This window comes from Girardinichthys multiradiatus, chromosome 20 (genome assembly GCF_021462225.1).
Source record: "Girardinichthys multiradiatus isolate DD_20200921_A chromosome 20, DD_fGirMul_XY1, whole genome shotgun sequence".
Taxonomy (NCBI): Eukaryota; Metazoa; Chordata; class Actinopteri; order Cyprinodontiformes; family Goodeidae; genus Girardinichthys; species Girardinichthys multiradiatus.
The window spans coordinates 29,811,112-29,833,032 of record NC_061812.1 but is presented as its reverse complement, the minus strand read 5'-3'; the positions used below and the strand labels follow the sequence as shown (position 1 = coordinate 29,833,032).

Sequence of the window (21,921 nt, the reverse complement as noted above, 5' to 3'; positions counted from 1 at the left end):
TTCCCCAAATGCTCCACTCTGTTGCTCCATCAGTTAGGTTCCTGTGCCCACCCACGAGGCAGTTTCGTTGCCATAACGACCGGGTGTGCGTGCCGGTCTCAAAGCGCTGCGATGATGTGAACAACTGTGGGGACAACAGCGACGAGCTCAACTGTCGTGAGTTAATTCACCTTCTTTTAAAGGACGTTGATTTATAACATTTCAACTGCAATGTGGCCTTTGGATGCATAATACTGTGCAAATGTCTTGAGTCATGCCTGATTTCAAATGTTTTGCTTCCAATCACCAGCCTTTCTTGTCCTTTAAATGCACCTTGATCAGATCAGTTTTTCTTCAAGCTATCTGAAAATTATTTTAATACCAGTGTCTGATGATTTTCACCACAAAAGTCACTTAATTCGACATCCTCATCCAGGAGGAGTGAACACTGCAAGACAGTGACCCGGTGCAATCTGCTGGGTTTCCTTAGACAGAAAACCTTTTAACCAATTCGAATAATAAACTGAACTTATTTGCATTGTTTGAGAACTGGGATCAGTTTAGAATGTATGAACTTCACTTGGAATCTGTCTGTATGACTGGATTGACTTGACTTTTTTGTGTTTTGTTTTTGAAAATTGGCATAAAGTTTCTTTTGAATTGGTGCTATATTAATAAACTTAACTGAAATAATTCTGACTTATTCAGGCATAAAAAGGCTAAAACATAACAGACAGCTTGAAGATCTTTAGGTACTTTCTTACAATTAATCTGATACAGGGACATGGTTTATCCCAAATTATTTAACTGAATCTATGAAATAAGTAAACATAACTCAGTTTAACAAAGTGTAATTTTAGTACCAACAAGGTGATTCCCAAAGGGCTGATGGATGGTGCATCTCTCCAGTTAATGCTTGACTTTCTTTCCTATTATTGCAACAATAATTTTATAGGATACCGTTAATCTCCTGTAGATGGTATTTTAGGTCTGTGTTGTCCTCCAGTTGTCCAATTTCTTTGCACACAGAATATGCTGCCATGATCTGGTGTAAGTACTGGACAGCAAATGAGTCAAACAAAAAACAACCGGAGACCAAAGAAAAGCGTTGCTACGGAAAGCCTGAACACCTACTGATCAAGAACAGTTTTAAAGTTTATCAGAAAGACTGGCTTGTTGAAAGCAAAACCTAAATAAATTAGGGATGATTACCAACACTTGCAGTGTAATTCGAGCCTGAAGCATCATTACCTTGATTGATTTCTTTTTTTCATGAGCCGGCTAAAACATATTTGCGATTGTGACCCCATCTTTCTTTTTTCCAGCAACACATCCGTTGACGCCACTATGCCAGAAGAACCAATTCCAGTGCTCCAACAGTCGCTGCATCAGCACCGATCTGCTCTGCAACCACTTCAACGACTGTGAGGACTACGGATCTGACGAAATGAGCTGCGATAAGAAAGGTGCGTTGTGGCCTCACTGTCGATGACGACCATTACACGTCATCGGTGCTGACTGTGTGTTGTCTGTTTAATGTCCAGCAGATACAACGCTGAGTGAATGCCGCAGCAACGTGACCATGTGCGGAGATGGTGACGAAGCACACTGTGTCATCAACGGCACCGTCTCCTTCTGCTCCTGCAAGCCCGGCTTCCAGTCCAGCGGACAGAACAGATGCCAGGGTAAAGATTCCTGAGAGCCAGTTTAATGTTTCACTTGACTCTTTATGTTGTGGCTAACGCAGGCCACATGGCCTTCGGATGTTTCACAGATAAGAACGAGTGCAAGCAGTTTGGAGTTTGTTCCCACATGTGCAACAACACCAAAGGCTCCCACAAGTGCAGCTGCCACAAGCATTTCAGCAGAATAAATAACACCTGCAAGGCTGATGGTGAGATTGAAAAGTCTGCATGCAAACACACATACAAGTGCATCTTAATAAATTAAAATATCGTGAAAATGTTATTTTCTTCAGGTAATTCGAATAGTGAAAGTCGTGTATTCAAGGTAGCTGTACAGTCTTAAAAATGTACTTTTAGCATTTTCCAGGTCTGGAAATATGGAAAATAATTAATTCAGTATACAGGTCCTTCTCAAAATATTAGCATATTGTGATAAAGTTAATTATTTTCCATAATGTCATGATGAAAATTTAACATTCATATATTTTAGTTTCATTGCACACTAACTGAAATATTTCAGGTCTTTTATTGTCTTAATACGGATGATTTTGGCATACAGCTCATGAAAACCCAAAATTCCTATCTCACAAAATTAGCATATCATTAAAAGGGTCTCTAAACGAGCTATGAACCTAATCATCTGAATCAACAAGTTAACTCTAAACACCTGCAAAAGATTCTTGAGGCCTTTAAAACTCCCAGCCTGGTTCATCACTCAAAACCCCAATCATGGGTAAGACTGCCGACCTGACTGCTGTCCAGAAGGCCACTATTGACACCCTCAAGCAAGAGGGTAAGACACAGAAAGAAATTTCTGAATGAATAGGCTGTTCCCAGAGTGCTGTATCAAGGCACCTCAGTGGGAAGTCTGTGGGAAGGAAAAAGTGTGGCAGAAAACGCTGCACAACGAGAAGAGGTGACCGGACCCTGAGGAAGATTGTGGAGAAGGGCCGATTCCAGACCTTGGGGGACCTGCGGAAGCAGTGGACTGAGTCTGGAGTAGAAACATCCAGAGCCACCGTGCACAGGCGTGTGCAGGAAATGGGCTACAGGTACCGCATTCCCCAGACCTGGGCTACAGAGAAGCAGCACTGGACTGTTGCTAGTGGTCCAAAGTACTTTTTTAGGATGAAAGCAAATTCTGCATGTCATTCGGAAATCAAGGTGCCAGAGTCTGGAGGAAGACTGGGGAGAAGGAAATGCCAAAATGCCAGAAGTCCAGTGTCAAGTACCCACAGTCAGTGATGGTCTGGGGTGCCGTGTCAGCTGCTGGTGTTGGTCCACTGTGTTTTATCAAGGGCAGGGTCAATGCAGCTAGCTAACAGGAGATTTTGGAGCACTTCATGCTTCCATCTGCTGAAAAGCTTTATGGAGATGAAGATTTCATTTTTCAGCACGACCTGGCACCTGCTCACAGTGCCGAAACCACTGGTAAATGGTTTACTGACCATGGTATCACTGTGCTCAATTGGCCTGCCAACTCTCCTGACCTGAACCCCATAGAGAATCTGTGGGATATTGTGAAGAGAACATTGAGAGACTCAAGACCCAACACTCTGGATGAGCTAAAGGCCGCTATCGAAGCATCCTGGGCCTCCATAAGACCTCAGCAGTGCCACAGGCTGATTGCCTCCATGCCACGCCGCATTGAAGCAGTCATTTCTGCAAAAGGATTCCCGACCAAGTATTGAGTGCATAACTGTACATGATTATTTGAAGGTTGACGTTTTTTGTATTAAAAACACTTTTCTTTTATTGGTCGGATGAAATATGCTAATTTTGTGAGATAGGAATTTTGGGTTTTCATGAGCTGTATGCCAAAATCATCCGTATTAAGACAATAAAAGACCTGAAATATTTCAGTTAGTGTGCAATGAATCTAAAATATATGAATGTTAAATTTTCATCATGACATTATGGAAAATAATTAACTTTATCACAATATGCTAATATTTTGAGAAGGACCTGTATAAATATAAATATATACAATCTGAGCCCCGACTGCTACTCAAACTATTGAAGGTTGGTACTTTGTAATAAACTGTTCAGATTATGGCTCACAGCTAAAGAAAACCTAAAACTCTGTTTCTCACAAACAAATTAGAATATTATCTGTCACCAAAAATGAAAGGGTTGTTCAATAAAACAACGTTAAGAAATAGTTAACACAATCATGGGAAAGACTGCTGACTTGATATACGTCCACCAGTCATTGACACCCTCCACAAGGAGGATATAAGCCACACAGGATCATTGCTAAAGAAACTGTCTGTTTAGAGTTCTGTATCGAAACATAAAAATGGAAAGTTGAGTGGAAGGAAAAACTGTGACAGAAAAAGCTTCATAAGCGACTATAATAGCTCGTGTAAGATGCTTCCAATGTTGTCTTTGGTTCAGAATTCTCTGAAGGCTGTGGTTCTTCCTGCTGCCTGTGCACCTTTTTCTACCACACTTTTTCATTCCAATAAACTTTCCATTTAAATGCTTGGATATCGCCCTCTGGGAATAGCCAGGTTCTTTCTCTATGACCTTTTCTGGCTTACCTTCCTTGTGGTGGATTTCAGTGACTGTCTGCAGGACAGCTGACTAGAACATAACATGTAGCTGAAATCCATAGTCATCAAACTGAACAGAAATAAAGACTTGAATTAAACCACTATCTGTATAATGAATCTGTATAAGATGAAAGGTTGATTAACCTTTTGGTGATATTCCAATGACCTCCTAGCTCAGGGACACGTGCTTTACCTCGGGGACGACAATGAAATCCGCAGCCTGGATCCCTCTGTGCCAAACTGGCGCTACGAGCTGATTTTCCAGGGTGACGCTAACGTGCGCATCGATGCCATGGACCTGCATGTGAAGACAAATCGCCTTTACTGGACCAACTGGCACACAGGCCGCATTTCTTACTATGACTTGCCGTCCTCGTCCTCCTCCCAAAACAGCAACCGAAACAGACGCCAGAGCGATTCCCGGGTTGTCAACCTTGAGGTGGTGATGGTTCATTCTCGCTTGTGTTGTATGCATTTATGCAAGAGAATCGAATAAACTAATATGAAATATATATGCATGTGATTTTCCTGATTAGATTCCAGAACTGAAGATGCCCCGTGGCATTGCTGTGGACTGGGTGGCAGGGAACTTGTACTGGACTGACTCTGGCAGAGACGTCATCGAGGTGGCACAAATGGGCGGAGGACAGCACCGCAAGACCCTGATTTCTGGCATGATCGATGAGCCTTATGCTATTGTGGTTGACCCCCAGAGAGGGTTAGCAGGAGATATTTTAAAAATGAGCTAAATAAAGAATAAAATTAGGTTTTATGACAGATTAACATTTTACTTCTTACTCTTCAGGAAAATGTACTGGGCCGATTGGGGCAACCATCCAAAGATAGAAACAGCAGCTATGGACGGAACCATGAGAGAAACACTGGTTGAAGAAAACATCCAGTGGCCAACTGGTAAAACACCCTCACACAGTTCTCCCTGATCATCTGGTAAATGTAACGGGTCGTCTTCAAACCTTTCTCAATTCTGTTTTGTAGGTTTGGCGGTTGACTACTTCAATGAGCGTCTGTACTGGGCCGACGCCAAACTTTCCCTGATTTGCAGCGTGAGGCTAGATGGCAGCGATGTGGTCGTGGCTGCGAACACTTTGAAAAACAGTTGCGTAGCTTTCAGAGATGCTGTACACCTTGCACGCTTTTTATTAGCCAGGACTCACCTCCTGTCTGTGTTGCATCTTTGTTTCCCCGCAGAGCTCCATCATCCGTTCAGCATCGACCTTTTTGAGGACCACATCTACGGCGTCACCTACATGAACAATTCCGTCTTCAGAGTGAACAAGTTCGGGAAAGGGCCCATTGAGAACCTTGCGAATGGAATGAACCACGCCACGGATCTGGTGTTGCACCACAAATACAAGCAACCGGACGGTGAGTGAGGCCGAGAAATAAGACAAACAGAACCACAAGCTTGAAGTCAGCCTCATCTTATGTTTACCTAACACTAGAACCACTAAGGCATCTGTTACTCATATATTATGACTTTTCCTAAAAATTGTCCTCTTTAACATAAAAAATTTGTTAGAACTATGTCATTTTATGCCATGCAAACAAAATGGTGTCTGCTTATCTGTTCATTGCTCTGGCAACAGCTGATGGTGATTTAGTCTTGATACACAAACCTAATAAATCTTCATATTTTTTGACGGATTTTGGTGGATGATTAATTACTACAATAAACTGATGTATAGTATAGACTACTGTTTTGATAAGTGATTTGTTGCAAAAACATGACTTAAAAAGAGTAATATGGACCAGGGCAAACTGCTGTGGGCTGTAAACCATAGTATGATTTTTGCCAGTATATTTAAAGATTAACAAGAGCAAAAGAATAAGCCTGTAACAAGTTTTGGCATTGCTGCAGAACATGCATGCCTCACAAGAATTCTCATACCCCATCAATGTTGCATCCTCCTGTGAACCTTGGGCATTTTTTGGTGATCCATGTAAACTGTTAATTATTTCAAATAAAATCTAAAGTATCCCCTGCAGTGATCTTACATTAAATAAAATGTAGCATTTTCTAATTCTTATTCTACCAATAATTTCTGAAACAACAGGCAGCCTCTTTAAATGTCAGGTTTGTTGTGGAGGCTCCTCTGACTCAGGGTCAAATCGACCCCTCTAGTGGCTTTCAGGGGAATTGTAATCTCGTGGGTCCTAGCATTTATTTCAGCACATCCTTCCTCTTTATCTGTCTGCTAGTGAACAACCCCTGTGACAGGAAGAAATGTGAGTGGCTCTGTCTGCTCAGCCCCAGTGGACCGGTCTGCATCTGTCCCAACGGGCGTACCTTGGACAACGGCACCTGCGTGGAGCTGCCGACTCCTACCTTGTCTCCTCTCTGTAAGTGAGCGGCGAGCAGAACATGAGGCAGAGAGTCTTTTGAGGGTTTCTGCATGACTCTGAGCATTTGTCACCTACAGCTCCCCCCAGTGGTCCCTGCGACACCCAGTGCATGAACGGTGGCAGCTGCATCCTGAACGCCCACATGCAGCCAAAGTGTCGCTGCCAGCCTAACTACAGAGGTGATCGATGTGAGATTGATCAGTGCAAGGACTACTGCAGGAATGGAGGCGCATGCACACCCTCCCCTACAGGTAACATATAAGGGTTTACGACATGTCTTCCTAAGATGCATCGTTTCTTGCTGATTATCTAAAGCACCTGTCCTCCCACAGGTTCTCCTACCTGCAGATGCCTGATGGGATTCACAGGACCCACCTGTAACCTGCACACATGTAAGAATTACTGCAAGAACGGAGGCAACTGCACCGTCAGTGCTGGAAATCAGCCCACCTGTCGCTGCCCTGCTGACTTCCTGGGAGACCACTGCCAGTACAGTGAGTGTTCACACGGTTCACTGTTGCGGCAAAAAACAATAACTAAGACTGGGATTCATTATCGAGCAAACCTGCGTGAGATATGATGGTTATTAGCACCAGAGGTGAATTATGAGAAGGTCTCAAGGAGAATAGAGAGAGACATACTGAGAGACTTGAAGAAGATTCTTAAACATAGATGAAGGAACATTTTAGAAACTATGCAGACAGTTGTATCACTGACAGGACAATATGACCTTATCTTTATCTGCAGTACAGAATCGAATAGAGACACGTCATTAGATCACATTTTCTGCTATTTGTAAACTTTTTTGACACTTTAAGTGTTGTATGTGTCCGTGTGTTTGAGCAGGAAGATGTGAAGGCCACTGTCTTAACGGCGGTACCTGCCTGCAGATTGAGACTGGCGCTAAATCGTGCCGCTGTTTGCCCCGGTACATCGGCGCCACCTGCGACATCGACAGGTGTCACTACTGCCGGGATGGCGAGTGCATCCCTAAGGATGGGTTTGTTACTACGGGGGATTTCACTTGTCGGTAAGAGCACTGAGCGATAGGTACATATTGCACCCTTTATGTTTATTGTGACTCCTGGTAAAATAAAATCTCAGTTTTAACTGTTTTAACAGTTGCTCTAAAATGAATGGAACTGTAGGATTTTTATACTTCGCTTTTTAAAGTTGATCAGCGTTGATCACCAAAGGACATGCCATTCAAGAAACACAGGCGTCATCATAAGTTCATCTATATATTTACAAAAATAGAATATTATTGTACACTAAGTTAATGTTCTCAAAACAAGTTTCTTTTTGTTTTTTTATGTTCAGTCTGATTATTTGACCCAAATGAAAGGTGCTGTAATGTTCCTCGTATTATAGATAAAATCTTTTAAAATCGTTTCTATTAATATATGTGTTATTTTCTGTCGGCCACAGCTGCACAGATGGCAGGAACCAGCCCAGCTGTTACACATGTGATACAAATGAGTACTGTGCGAACGGCCAGTGCACTATTAACCCCATCACCCGCCTTCCAGAGTGCAGGTGAGGAAGGCAGTTTTTCTGCAACCGTCGTCGTTGTTTTTTTGTCTCCATCGTGCCATCGCAGTGGAACGATGAAAGTCTTTGTTTTTGCTTGTCTGCAGATGTTCTCCTGGCTGGTCGGGGCATCGCTGTGAGTCTGTGGCCAGCGGCAGTGAAAGCACCAGTTCAACTGGACGTAAGTTCTTGAAAGCGGCGTCAAAGCTGATTTCATGATCAGTCCAATGGTGTATTTATATGTATTTATAAGTGTTTGTGTTTGCAGGTACAGCTTCTATTGTGGTCACGGTGTTGATCCTGCTGCTGCTGGTCCTCCTTGCTGCAGGGGTCTTGTGGTACAGAAGAAGAATGAGAGGGTCAGTAACAGTCCGACAGCCCTGACCTCTCTATGCCTTTGGGCTCTCTCTCCCTCTCTTCCTGTCTTTGTTTTATCTTTCTAGTTTTTTTTCTTTGGTTTCACTTTTCCTCTCTTCTCTCTCTAATCTGTTTTGCTCCTCAGGTCTAGCCGGCCCGGAAAAACCGGCTCCAAACGCTTGCGGTAATGGTTGCCAGGCCTGCCTCCATACTTTGCTTTTCTCTGTTCGGCTCTCTGATTCTCTCTCTTCTCCCCAATCATAAGTGTTCGGTGCTGTGGTCAATGTTTGTGCCATTTTACTGGTGTTTCTGAGCCTACAGGATCTGTTTGCTCTGGGCAGATCTGTTGAAAAGATGCATTAAATAGATCTGTCTGTACAGTGGACCTAGATATTTAATGTTGGTGTGCATCATTGTGCTGTATTGTACTGTGCTGTGGTTTGTACTGTGGCATTGTTTTCTCATAGTGGGAGACATGGAACCCCATGTAAAATGGAAAAAGGAATAGATTAATTAAAAATGTGTTTGCAGTAAAATATAGAAGATCATAGGCAGGCCCACAGGGTCTGGACCTTTGCTACATCAGTGCTGATGACTTGTGTTTGTGTCTGTGTTGTGGCTTAGCTTGAATGGTGGTTGTTTTCCTGCTTGCACTGATCAGGCTCCGACTATATCACATCGGGAAAGCGAAGATCTGACTGTGAAATTAATTTTGTTTAGGGCAAAGGGCTTCCAGCACCAAAGGATGACCAACGGGGCCATGAACGTTGAGATCGGAAACCCTGCTTACAAGATCTACGAGGGCGAGCCCGAGGATGATGCCGGGGAGCTGCTGGACGCAGATTTCACTCTGGATCCAGACAAGGTAGATAAAACAACAGGTCCTGAATGCAGTCCAAAGTATTCATAGCCCTTGAACTTTCTCACACCTTGTCAAATGACAGCCACAAGCTTCATTGTATTTTATTGGGATTTTAAGTGATAGACCAACACAAAGAAGAAAATAGTTATAAAGTGTAAGAAAAGTAATGCATGTTTTTTTTTTTTTACAGCTAACAATCTGAAAAGTGTGGCATGCATGTGCATTCAGCTACTTTGAATATTTTATAGAACGTTGTTTTGCTGTAAATCTTGGGTATGTCTCCATCTTCAGACATCAACTGGTTAACATTCTATCCATTCCTCTTTGAAAAATAGGTCAAGCTTAATCAGACCAGATGGAAAGGGTCTGACAGCATCAGTTTTTAAGTCTTGCAAGATATTCTAAATTAGATTTAGGTCTGGGTTTTTACTGGGCCATTTTAACACATGGATATGGAATATGCTTTAATCTAAACCATCCTCTGTAGCCCTCACTGGTTGTTGCAAAGCTGGAAGGGGAACCTCCATCTAAGGCTTTCTTTTAAGATTGTCCTGTATTCATTTCCATCCATCTCTACATCCACACTGACCAGCTTGAAAACAGCTACCCCACAGCATTATTCTGCCTCCACCATGTTTGACTGTTAGGTGATTAGTTGTGTGAGCTTTGGTCTCATCTGGCCAGAGCACCTTCTTCCATATACAGGTCCTTCTCAAAATATTAGCATATTGTGATAAAGTTCATTTACCAGTGGTTTTGGCACTGTGAGCAGGTGCCAGGTCGTGCTGAAAAATGAAATCTTCATCTCCATAAAGCTTTTCAGCAGATGGAAGCATGAAGTGCTCCAACATCTGCTGATAGCTAGCTGCATTGACCCTGCCCTTGATAAAACACAGTGGACCAACACCAGCAGCTGACACGGCACCCCAGACCATCACTGACTGTGGGTACTTGACACTGGACTTCTGGCATTTTGGCATTTCCTTCTCCCCAGTCTTCCTCCAGACTCTGGCACCTTTATTTCCGAATGACATGCAGAATTTGCTTTCATCCGAAAAAAGTACTTTGGACCACTGAGCAACAGTCCAGTGCTGCTTCTCTGTAGCCCAGGTCAGGCGCTTCTGCCGCTGTTTCTGGTTCAAAAGTGGCTTGACCTGGGGAATGCGGCACCTGTAGCCCATTTCCTGCACACGCCTGTGCACGGTGGCTCTGGATGTTTCTACTCCAGACTCAGTCCACTGCTTCCGCAGGTCCCCCAAGGTCTGGAATCGGCCCTTCTCCACAATCTTCCTCAGGGTCCGGTCACCTCTTCTCGTTGTGCAGCGTTTTCTGCCACACTTTTTCCTTCCCACAGACTTCCCACTGAGGTGCCTTGATACAGCACTCTGGGAACAGCCTATTCGTTCAGAAATTTCTTTCTGTGTCTTACCCTCTTGCTTGAGGGTGTCAATAGTGGCCTTCTGGACAGCAGTCAGGTCGGCAGTCTTACCCATGATTGGGGTTTTGAGTGATGAACCAGGCTGGGAGTTTTAAAGGCCTCAGGAATCTTTTGCAGGTGTTTAGAGTTAACTCGTTGATTCAGATGATTAGGTTCATAGCTCGTTTAGAGACCCTTTTAATGATATGCTAATTTTGTGAGATAGGAATTTTGGGTTTTCATGAGCTGTATGCCAAAATCATCCGTATTAAGACAATAAAAGACCTGAAATATTTCAGTTAGTGTGCAATGAATCTAAAATATATGAATGTTAAATTTTCATCATGACATTATGGAAAATAATTAACTTTATCACAATATGCTAATATTTTGAGAAGGACCTGTAGTTTGCTGTGTCCCTGCCTGTAACAAACTGGAAACATGGCTTCTTTTGGCTTTGTCTCAACAATGGCTTTGTTCTTGCCACTCTTCCATAAAAGCCAGATTTGTGAAGCACACAACTAATAGTTTTCCCAGCAAAAGATTATCCTATCTTAACTGTGTATCTCTGCAGCTCCTCCAGAGTTACGGCTAGCCTCTTGGCTGCTTCTCTGATTGATGCTCTCCTTGCCCGGTCATTGATTGGGTGCACTGGATTTTATTTAGGGGCATTGAAGCAAAGTAATACAAGCACATGCGGTACTTTTTAGATTTGTAAAAAAAAAATGGAGAACCATTTGTGGACAAATGATTAAAGTTTGGGGCTGAAACTTGATAAAGTGTGAAAAAGTTCAAGGGGAATAAAAACCTTTGCAAGGCTGTGAATGATAACTGTATTTCCTAATTGGAATTATTTTTCCATGCTTTTCAGCCCACCAATTTCACAAACCCTGTATACGCCACCCTGTACATGGGCGCTCACAACAGTCGCAACTCCCTAGCCAGCACAGACGAGAAGAAGGAGCTGCTATCGCGTGGAGATGAGGAGCCCCTCGTAGACCCCCTGGCATAGATTGTCCATCACCTTCATCACACTACTCCTAAATACATCATTCTTCTTGCCTTTTAAAGAAAAACTAAACTACAAAAAAAAAATCAAAAACAAGTGTGAGAGAAAATCGCTGAAGTGTGAACACTGTATAAAATGTACAAAATGAAGGACTACTTTTGTATGTGATTGCAGTATTATATTTTGTTCTTTTGAGATTCCTCTGGTCAAAAATAAAACAACGAAATAGCATTTTTTATGAGATTTTTGATTTACACTTTGTCCTTCACCCTTCACCTAAATAGCCACTACCTCCGTAAGTGAAAAACACAAAAACAGTGAAATGGAAACAGGAAAATCAGAAGAGAAGATGCTACCATTGGAGCAATTTTAATTTTTTTATTTTTGTATGAACTGTATAGATGAGAAAACATAATGTTCTATTTTAACCAGTGCCAACTGTTTGTGTTGACTTTGAGCGAGAAAAGGAGATAAAACTGAAAGTTTTCTGAATCGGTATGTACAGTAATGTCATCCTGCAGGACTGTGTGAGAAGGCTCGTGTATAGCACATAGTAAAATGTCTGTACCAGATGCCAGCTACAGTATTTTCCACCTTATTTTTATTCCTTCAGAGAACAATGTTCATAAAATGATTGTGTTGTCTTCCTTGCACAGAGCCACTCAGTTTACGGTACAGCGTGCACTGCAGGCTTTTTAGGGCAAGGTGTGAAGGACGTGTGGGTGTGTGTGACTGCAGGACGATAATGTTGCAGTGGGTGTGATAGTCCATACAGGGAGATTAGAGGTTTTATAGTTATGGTGGCTGATCTGCAGATGTAAAACTTTGATGTACAGTAGGTGTCATATCTGCACTATTTAGCTCTATGTTACAAAGGTCTTCCTCCAAATGAAAAGGAAGGGTTGGAGCTTTTTGCTGGTCTTTTAATTCCCTGTGTATTTCTTTAAAAGATCAGATTACACTCGTCTGGCTCTGTGAATAAATGTATTTTTTTGCCTTTCGCAAATCAAAGTCTGTACGTTCACAGTTCTGTAACGACTGATGTCTGAAGTGCATTATGTCCATCTGTCCTTAGCAGTTCTCGATTTACTGTCCTCCGTGCCCTGCTGCTGCTAATGCTGCCGCTCTGGTCCTTACGCTCGGCCTCTGTCCCCAAAATGCTGCTTCTGTCAGAAAAGCGTCAGCCATATCTTAACTCTCGAGTGAGATGATACGACTCTTTAATGTGACGATGAGTTTTTGCTTTGCTTACCTGTCCAGTGTTATTTTACGCTGTTTAATGTGTACGTTTTTGTCTTAAAACTGAGAGTACAATCATTTTACCTAAAGAACACTTTTGCTGAATAATACGTACATTTCCAGGACCTTTATTATTTCGGATCAGTCATTTTTGTTACGTTTAAATCAGAAATGACGCATAGCTTTTATATAGTACACCATGCATGGAAGCTCCAACTTTCTTCTGGAAAGAGAACAATGTTTCATTTTTGCTGGAGTACTTTACAAACTAAATAAGATATTGTCATAAATAAAATTTTTTAAATTGTACAGACAACCAGGCAGTGTGCAAGTGTTTGTTTGTTTACCACCTGTTCTAAAATGAAAAGCAATGTCAATGAGTCTGAGTTGAGTCATTTATTTATCAGGGAAAAGCGCTATACAAGCGCAGTGCATTTCCAATTTTACCAAGACTAAATCTGATCATCTTAAATAATATGGATGTAAATTACATTTGTATCCAAGTTACATTTGTGATTCATTCTATGCATGTAAAGAAAAATCCACCAAAATGACAAAAAGATCATTTAAAACAAATTAAAAACAAATTCTTAGTTTCTGCAAGCTGATAGACAGGAAACTCTTGAGCTGTCAGACTTTACTGATGCGCTCTAAATTATTTTATTAAGTATTACTTTTCAAAAAAGAAGTATGACCTAATATTAGGGCCTTTTTATATCAAAGAGAAAAAAAGTATGTGGGCACGGAGGAACACATTTCCCCCGAAAAACCCAGGAATTTCTGGATTAATTTCACATATTTACAAGAAAACAACTTGGATATTCTCTTTGCAGGAAAAAGGGTAATTTTAGATGATTAAAGACAAAGATTTATGATATTAAAGCGAGGAAATTATCTAACCTTGTCGAGTGAGAAATTTGTAAGAAAAAAAGTCTAAAATATATCAGAAAAACTAAGTCGTTTACTAAGATTGTAAAGTCAAACATCTACAATGGCGTCCTCTAAGTTTCAGTGGTAAATATGAGATGCACATCTGGATATTTTCCAAAGTGGAATATCAGATCTTTTTTCCAGGTATAACATCTCCCAGGTGCAGACTTGATGCAGCCATGTTGCAGTTTCTTCCTCGCTGTCTCAAGCGTGTACTCTGGATCCCATTCATGGCGTTCATGGTGAGTCTGCACCCAGATGTTCTGACTCAGGAAGAGACCAGATCCACCGCTTACACTTTGGACAATTTCCAGATGCGCAAATCATAAATTTACCACTTCAGCCTTAGAGGACTTCTAGATTTTTCTGTCAAATATTTGACTTTACAATTGTAGTAAACTTCTGAGTTGTCTTTTTATACAAATTTCTATCTTAGTTATCTTAGTTTTAATATTGTAAATTTATGTCTTTAATCATGGAAAAATTTTTTTTGCAAACTTACAACTTTTTAAGAGAATATGTAAATGTTTTCCTCATTAATATGTGAGTTTTTAGCAGATATTTACTCCTCTGTGGCCACATTAGTGATTTACGTTTTTTTTCTTTTATCTACATTGGTCCTCTAATACTTGATCATAGAAAAGAGATTAATTCTATTTTTTAAATGTAAAATAAAAACTTTAAAACAATTCACTTAATTCCTTTGGCTTTCAGCTCATCCTTCACTCTGCTCAGGTACTTCTCGTCAGGATATCCAAACCTGTAAAGGCACATTGTGTGTAAGAGTTAATGCATGAAACATTAAACCAGCCCAAAAGGTAAAATATATATAGTTTTTAGAAAGTGTGCATGTGCCTGTTATCTATTGGATGGAGCCTCTGTTGAAACAACTGACTTGGATGCATGTTTAGACTCCCTGTTGTGCTAAAAAAATAAATCCCTCTTTTCTTTGAAAGCAGATAAAACCATGACTTTCGCTAAAGGTTGTAGATGATTAAATACCAAGGAAATCTTATCCACACATCTGAACCCTATTCTGGGATACCTAAACCCTTATATTTTCATGGTGGGTGTTCACTAACTCAGAGTGCTTCAACAAAGTATTAGTTTAAGGGTTGTACATGTATACAAATAAAATAAAAATACAATTGAATACAAATTGAATAAATGAAACTGGGGAACCGTACCCCTCTGGTCCTCCTATCGAGGATGTCTTGTGGTGGATGTCATTCCAGGTCACCACATCCTCTGCCCCACTTGTCCTAGAAGTTCCAACAGTGAAAATCAGCCTCTGATCAAAAGCTTTTTTCAGGAGATTCAGCACTTCATTGCCCTCTTTGTTGTCTGGAAGATATGCACGTCTGGTGGTTCCTACATAGCATTGTCCAGGATTGGGGTGTTTTTCCTGTTAGAATGGGAAAAAGTCAGGTAATCGAGTCATTTCTAAAATACATTTTAAATTACTGATATAGACGACGTGCCTCGCCTTTACCGTTTGTTTTCCGCTTGGAATATCATAGGTGATGACTATGTTGCCGCAATTTGGGAATCCAGGGAGCGGGCAATGATTTCTATCCCACTTCATTGTTCCATCAGGTTGGTGTCCCTTCATCACACCAAAAACATCCTTGCATATAGGACAGATGGGTCCACTGTGTTTCTCTGCGCTTTTCAGGCACTCCCCACAAAACTCATGTTTACACTTCAGCTGTTTCTTATCGGTAAATTGGGACAAACATATAGAGCAATCATCATCTTTGCTGTCCCCTGTTGCGCCCCCTCTGGCTGATTCTTCTCTGTTTTGTGTTGAATGACCGTTCACTTCAGCTCCACTAGAAGTCTCTTCAGAACCATTGAGCCCAGTTGCACCATAAGGTGGAGGCAGAGGTGACGTCATCATTTTCTGGTACAGGCGCAGCAGAGCTCTGACAGCATGACTCTCCATGGCTGCGTTTCCTCCAGGTCTTTTGTAGGAAGTTTTGACATTAACTTTTCCCTCACTGATGCTGGATTCTTTGAAGTTCACATTGAACTTAGCTTTGATCTTTTCAAGTTGGGGGGTACAAGACGATTTTAAATCCTTCCAGCGGTTCTCCTCCATAGTTAGTCCTGCAACACCAAGATCATCTTTGATCGTCATTGTGATCTTCAGGGAGAGTTCATCATTGAGGTTATCAGACCAAGTCGGCTGTTCAGACTCTTCAGAAGCGCTGCTGGATTTCTGCATTGGATATAAGGTTGAACTGAGAGAATCTTGACAATGTTTTTGCCCACAGACGGTTATTTCCTCAGAGGACATGGTGACTAAAAGCTTGTTGTTTTTGTTCATAATGACTTTCAGTGCATCGCCCCACTGATCAGGATCTACAAACTTCAGAGGAATAACTGAGCTGCTGGAATCAGACAAGCATTTTTGGATCAGATCTGTGAACCTATCCAGAGCTTCATCTGGTTTTCCATCTTTCTGTTTTGGTTCAAAACTCACTGTGAGATTTGGTTTTATAGTAACTTTAGTTTCTTCCTCTATGCATTTGAGTTCCTTTTTGCAGATCTGGCTGACATACCAGTAAAGACCCAGTGGAACAACACAATCCTCCGATCTCTTTTTATCATCTTGAAGATTGTTTCCTGCTGCAGTGACTGGGTCCTTCTGTCCTCCAAGCTGCATCTGTTCCTATAAAAATGTAAAGCAGGTTACTAAATATAGAAAATACACGGTTTATTGTAGTTTTTATGTGTTTATTTCAGAGTACATACGGCTGGCAGCTCTGACACTGAACGTCTGGTGTTCATTAAAGCAGCTGCAGGAGTAGTATTTGCTGAAGCATCATCTGCATTCATCTTTGGTGATCCCAGGCTGACTGACAGTATGGTGGCTGTTTTTGTCCCATCTTTCTGCGTTAATGTTTCACCTGTCAGTTTCTGAAGCTCATTCACGGCTTAAAAAGAAGAAAAACACTAAATGAATTGATGTTACAAAACTTTGCGATATTGTTTACAGTTTTATAGTTGCCATGGTGATAGATTATCTGAGGATTTGTGGAAAAGCTGACATTCAACAGTTATACTGCACCTGGAGGATGTGTGATCCTTATTACAACCCTCTCATCTGCTAGGATCTCTTTAACTGAGCAGTCAACGTCAGTTCTGATTTTGCTGAACCAGCTTTGAAGAGTTTTTTCCAGGTACGCCTTTACTTTCTGTGGTTTCTTGGATTCCTCCCACTTTATGAAGAGAGTTAGAAGTGTCTCATCTTGGTGATTTGAAGAAGCCATCTCAACCTTAAAAAGAGGCAAAGAATTTCACAAAATCCTGAGAAATCTACAGTGCTGAGTACAAGTATTTATAGACCTTCAAAAAGTATGGCAGGTTACTAAATATAGAAAATACACGGTTTATTGTAGTTTTTATGTATTTATTTCAGAGTACATACGACTGGCAGCTCTGACAGTGAATGTTTGGTGTTCATTAAAGCAGCTGCAGGAGTAGTATTTGCTGAAGCATCGTCTGCATCCATCTTTGGTGATCCCAGGCTGACTGACAGTATGGTGGCTGTTTTTGTCCCATCTTTCTGCGTTAATGTTTCACCTGTCAGTTTCTGAAGCTCATTCACGGCTTAAAAAGAAGAAAAACACTAAATGAATTGATGTTACAAAACTTTGCGATATTGTTTAATTTTATAGTTGCCATGACAATAGATGATCTGAGGATTTGTGGAAAAGCTGACATTCAACAGTTATACTGCACCTGGAGGATGTGTGATCCTTATTACAACCCTCTCATCTGCTAGGATCTCTTTAACTGAGCAGTCAACGTCTGTTCTGATTTTGCTGAACCAGCTTTGAAGAGTTTTTTCCAGGTACACCTTTACTTTCTGTGGTTTCTTGGATTCCTCCCACTTTATGAAGAGAGTTAGAAGTGCCTCATCTTGGTGATTTGAAGAAGCCATCTCAACCTTAAAAAGAGGCAAAGAATTTCACAAAACACAGAGAAAACTACAGTGCTGAGTACAAGTACTGTCACCCCTTAAACATTTTAAAATTACAACCGGAAAACCTTAGTGTTTTTATTAGGATCATTACGTTATTGAAAAACTTCCACTTAACATGCCATCACTGGTTTAGCTCAAATCTTCTTTGTTAGAATGGCCTAGTCAAACACCTTAATATATTTAATAATCTGTGGCAAGACTGAAACATTGATGTTCAGAGGGGCTTCTCCATCCAATTTCACTAAGCTACTAATTTGACTAAGCTTAAGTTGTTTCGCAAAGAAGGGAGGGCAAAGATCTTATTCTCTAGATCTGCAAAGCTGACAAGGTGTCTGAATGTTTTTAAGGGTATGGATTTCTTTGCAAGGAATTGTTAATGAATTAATTGAATTAATGACAATCCATTAATAAAATATTTCTTTTAAAGGTATTTATAATAACACTTTTAAAACTAAGATGTTTATACACTTGTTGGGGTCATCCATTTTGGTCTGATAGACCGACTGAGCTGCGCAGTTCAATATGCGCAGCTCAGCAGTTTGTCACAGCGATGGACATCGAAGCTGACGTCATCGGAGCTATAAAAGCTTAGGAAACAAAAGTTTTCACCACCATTTCCAGGGTGTCTCCTGGGACGACGCAACGGAGGTGCATATTTGGAGAGACAAAAGCTCGCAGGCGAACTTTTCCTCCACACGGTTGTTCTCGCAGGAGCTTGAAAGCTGGAAATCTGTCCGATACAAGAAGGTCTGAAGATTTATTAACCAATCGAAGACCCCCCCGACACTCTGGCGCAGTTGAAAACCCACAGACGTTTCTTGCCAAGGAGATGAGTTTTCCTCCTTGTTGATTCAGTCGACTGCAACGGTTCCTCTTATTTTCTGGTTTTGGATGGATGAGAAGTTTACCGTTTTTGAGTTGATCACGGACGCGTGTAACTCTGGTCCCCCTCCCCTCGTTTTTCTTCAGACCTACGACCCATTCTCATGCCGGTGAAGAGAAGGAGTCAACATCAAAGTAATTTTTTTCTATTTATATTAAATCGGATAGGTGTATTTAGAGGTCTGGGCAGTGATTTAGAATCACCAGAAGTTAATCCAAGATATCAACTTGTTGCATGCAATACTGATCGAAGTGTTTATGCTGAGCTGTTTGATTTGCTGTGTGGCTGAATCGCGGAGCACGGATGCGATCAGCAAGGTGGGTGTTCATGTTTTTGTTCGGCTGATCCCAAATCAGCCAGGAGTTAGAAGTTGGACTTTTTAAAGTTTTTAATCCAAAGTAGCTGTGGTCTGGGCCTATTGGCCTGACCACTCCTTTGTCCCAGGTTTATTACTGGAGTTTTTTTCACTGAGTTCCCACCTCAGAGTTTTATGACCCTTTGATTGAGATTTGGGGCAATCAGCTGTTAGTGGCTAAAGGGGCGCGGCCCCGTTGTTATACCAGCTGATAGCCGCCATCCAGACGCATCAGCGCACCAAGAAGGCTGTCCTATACAGTGGTTCTGCTTCACTTTCCAAGTCAACACAAATTGCACGTTTGGTCCAGAAAAACTGCTGGTTTGATCTTCAGAGATATATATTTTCTTTTCTTTTTATTTTTAGATGGTCATTTTGCTCCCTTCTGTAGAATAGTGCATATTTAGTTAGGTGAAGATTTTTGGACCAGAATAGTAATTGTATCGCTATATGGTCAATAAATGTTCACATCTTATTAATCAAACACGTCTTCCGTTCTCTAACCTGCTGTGGGAATACAATCAGCGTGCTTCCTTTAACTTAGGTCTGTTTACCTTCGATCTCTGTCATAAGGATTATTTCCAACTTTAAATCATATCCGCCTTCTGAGTTGGACTTTGTCTCAGTATCTGTCATTCTGAAGCCTTGACCAGTTTCTTTTAGCATTCACCCACACAGCATGTAAGACGACCTTGACTGTTGGATTTAAGCAGAACCAGTTTGCATTTACTGGTTTTCTAGATAGTTTTCTAGATAGATAGATAGACAGATAGATAGATATGTATAGCAATGCGAATTAAGTATTAATTTTGCTCACTTGTGCTGATATTATTTAGTAAGCTTTGCATTTGAGACAAGACATCACCTGGGTAGGACCACCTGGCGTGTCAACATCCATGGGCTCAACTTTGTCCAGATCTTTCTCCGACATTGTTACAGTCTTCTCCCTTCGAAACAAGACGAACATTAACAAGTCAAGTAAAATGAAATGAGTTTTTTTCGGTGGTTTAGGTTGTTCTGAGTAAAGCTACATATGAAAAAGCTGACAGTTAACTTTCGGTTATGGGAGCTGCATGCAATCTTGGACTGAAACATTCCTCGAGGCTTCTGGTTAAATGTTTCTACAAAACATTTGACATAACTATATCTACTGAGAATTGCGATATATCCAACATAAATAGAGACAAAATAATATGATTTCAACCCTGTGGCGCACTTACCGTCTGTTCGATGTTTTCGACGACACTTCTCTGTAAATGAAAGTGAAAGCAGCTGCAGCTCCGTCTGAAACGTCACGCCCCGCTTCGTACCTCCCTCACGTACCCACACGTTGTCGTTTCGTTCCTTCCTCATTTCATCTGTTGCCTGTAAGCAAACGTTGCGTTGATATACAGACCCGTTCGAAAAATCGAAATCATATTGAAAATGTATTTATTTGAGTTACTCCATCACTAAGTGAAACACATTATATATATTATTACACACAGATTGATGCTTTCAAGGCTTTCTTTCTGGTAATTATGATTTTTCGCTTACAGCTAATCAAAGCACAAGATTCGGTTACATCAGACCAATAAAAAGAACATTTTTATACAGAAATGCAAGCATACTAAAAAGTATCTGGAAAGTATACTGAAAAGTATATCTCTCTGTTATAGATCTATAAAAGAGAGAGAGATACCTATAAAGATTTATTTATGAACTTGAGTGGGATCCCATTTTTAATCCACAGGGTTTGTTGGTCATGATGTTGGTCAATGACTAACTCTTCTGTAAGGTTTTCCACAAGGTTTAGGAGCACGTTTATGGGATTTTTGAACCATTCTTCCAGAAGCGCATTTATGAGGTCAGACACAGATGTTAGACAAGGACTTGCTCATGGTCTTTGCTCAGATTTATCCCAATCGTGTCCCGTCAGGTTCAGGCCAGGACTCTATGCAGGCTATTCAAGTTCCTCCACACCAAACTCATACATCAATGTCTTTATGGATGTTGCTTTGGCACTGGTGCAAAGTCATGTTGGAACATGAAGGGGTCATCCCCATACTGTTCCCATGTTAGAAGCATGACATTGTCTAAAATGTCATGGTAAGCTGAAGCATCAACAGTTCCTTTCCACTGCTTTAGACTGCAGCGGTTAAATGATTTACACCACTGCATCCAACACTTTGTATTGCACTTGGTGATGTAAGGCTTGGATGACACTGCTCTACCAGGGAAAACCACTCCATGAGGTTCTTGAGCTAATCTGAAGGCCACGTTCAATTTGGAGGTCTGTAACTATTGGCTCTGTAGAAGGTTGATGAGCTCTCTCACTAAGGACCTCTGCATCTCTGATCCCACTCTGTGATTTCACCTGGCCCACCACTTTGTGGCGACATCCTGTCGTTTTCAATCACCTCCACACTAACAGTTGACTGTAAAATATTTAATAGAGAAGAAAGTCAACTTGAATTATGGCACATTTTAAATCCTCATACAGTACTACACTGGAATTCACTGAGGTTCTTTCATAAATGTTTTTAGAGCCATCTGCAAGTCATGTTGCTGGATTTTATCCACCAGTAGAAGTGATTGGAAAACCTGAATTCAGTGGGGGTTTTTCAGGTCCCATTTAAATGTAAAATTGTTCTTTAAAAGTTGAGAATTGCTATATAATAAAACATAAAATGGATAAAAACAAAAGAATTCCAGGAATTTCTGATTTTGTTTTTACATTTTTCATCTTTTTTAAAACTATGACTTATAATTAGGCTTCACTCTCC

General features: G+C 41.0%; 2 protein-coding genes across 8 annotated transcripts in view; one reads left to right on the top strand and one right to left on the bottom strand.

The window, feature by feature from the left end:
* The window catches only part of LOC124856714 (low-density lipoprotein receptor-related protein 1-like), a 149,324-nt gene extending 136,011 nt beyond the window's left edge, over nt 1–13,313 (top strand). The window contains exons 72-90 of one of the 3 annotated variants that reach the window (XM_047347470.1): nt 34–156; nt 1,305–1,445; nt 1,527–1,664; nt 1,754–1,873; nt 4,393–4,658; nt 4,756–4,937; nt 5,025–5,131; nt 5,216–5,335; nt 5,429–5,605; nt 6,440–6,580; nt 6,661–6,834; nt 6,916–7,077; nt 7,430–7,613; nt 8,012–8,119; nt 8,221–8,294; nt 8,382–8,472; nt 8,616–8,654; nt 9,191–9,335; nt 11,621–13,313. In XM_047347470.1, coding sequence (XP_047203426.1) covers nt 34–156; nt 1,305–1,445; nt 1,527–1,664; nt 1,754–1,873; nt 4,393–4,658; nt 4,756–4,937; nt 5,025–5,131; nt 5,216–5,335; nt 5,429–5,605; nt 6,440–6,580; nt 6,661–6,834; nt 6,916–7,077; nt 7,430–7,613; nt 8,012–8,119; nt 8,221–8,294; nt 8,382–8,472; nt 8,616–8,654; nt 9,191–9,335; nt 11,621–11,761 — 2,633 coding nt within the window. In that variant the 3' untranslated portion in view covers nt 11,762–13,313. Of the gene's footprint in view, nt 1–33; nt 157–1,304; nt 1,446–1,523; nt 1,665–1,753; nt 1,874–4,392; nt 4,659–4,755; nt 4,938–5,024; nt 5,132–5,215; nt 5,336–5,428; nt 5,606–6,439; nt 6,581–6,660; nt 6,835–6,915; nt 7,078–7,429; nt 7,614–8,011; nt 8,120–8,220; nt 8,295–8,381; nt 8,473–8,615; nt 8,655–9,190; nt 9,336–11,620 lie in introns of all 3 variants that reach the window. The other 2 variants (XM_047347469.1, XM_047347471.1) reach the window with 2 other exon arrangements.
* Nucleotides 13,314–13,378: 65 nt separating this feature from the next.
* On the bottom strand, nt 13,379–20,487 carry LOC124856715. 5 transcript variants are annotated; one of them, XM_047347472.1, is made up of 9 exons: nt 20,377–20,487; nt 20,022–20,103; nt 17,675–17,882; nt 17,361–17,542; nt 17,001–17,208; nt 16,685–16,866; nt 15,420–16,601; nt 15,115–15,332; nt 13,379–14,687 (listed from the first exon to the last, which is right to left on the bottom strand). In XM_047347472.1, exons 2-9 carry the CDS (start codon nt 20,085–20,087, stop codon nt 14,618–14,620), a joined length of 2,316 nt encoding a protein of 771 aa, XP_047203428.1. In that variant the 5' UTR covers nt 20,088–20,103; nt 20,377–20,487; the 3' UTR covers nt 13,379–14,617. The 5 variants fall into 5 exon arrangements, with proteins under 5 accessions (XP_047203428.1, XP_047203430.1, XP_047203432.1 ...); XM_047347474.1 differs by lacking the exon at nt 20,377–20,487 and adding an exon at nt 19,711–19,905; XM_047347476.1 differs by lacking the exon at nt 20,377–20,487 and adding an exon at nt 19,711–19,852 and having other exon boundaries at nt 19,974–20,102.
* Nucleotides 20,488–21,921: the final 1,434 nt, after the last annotated feature.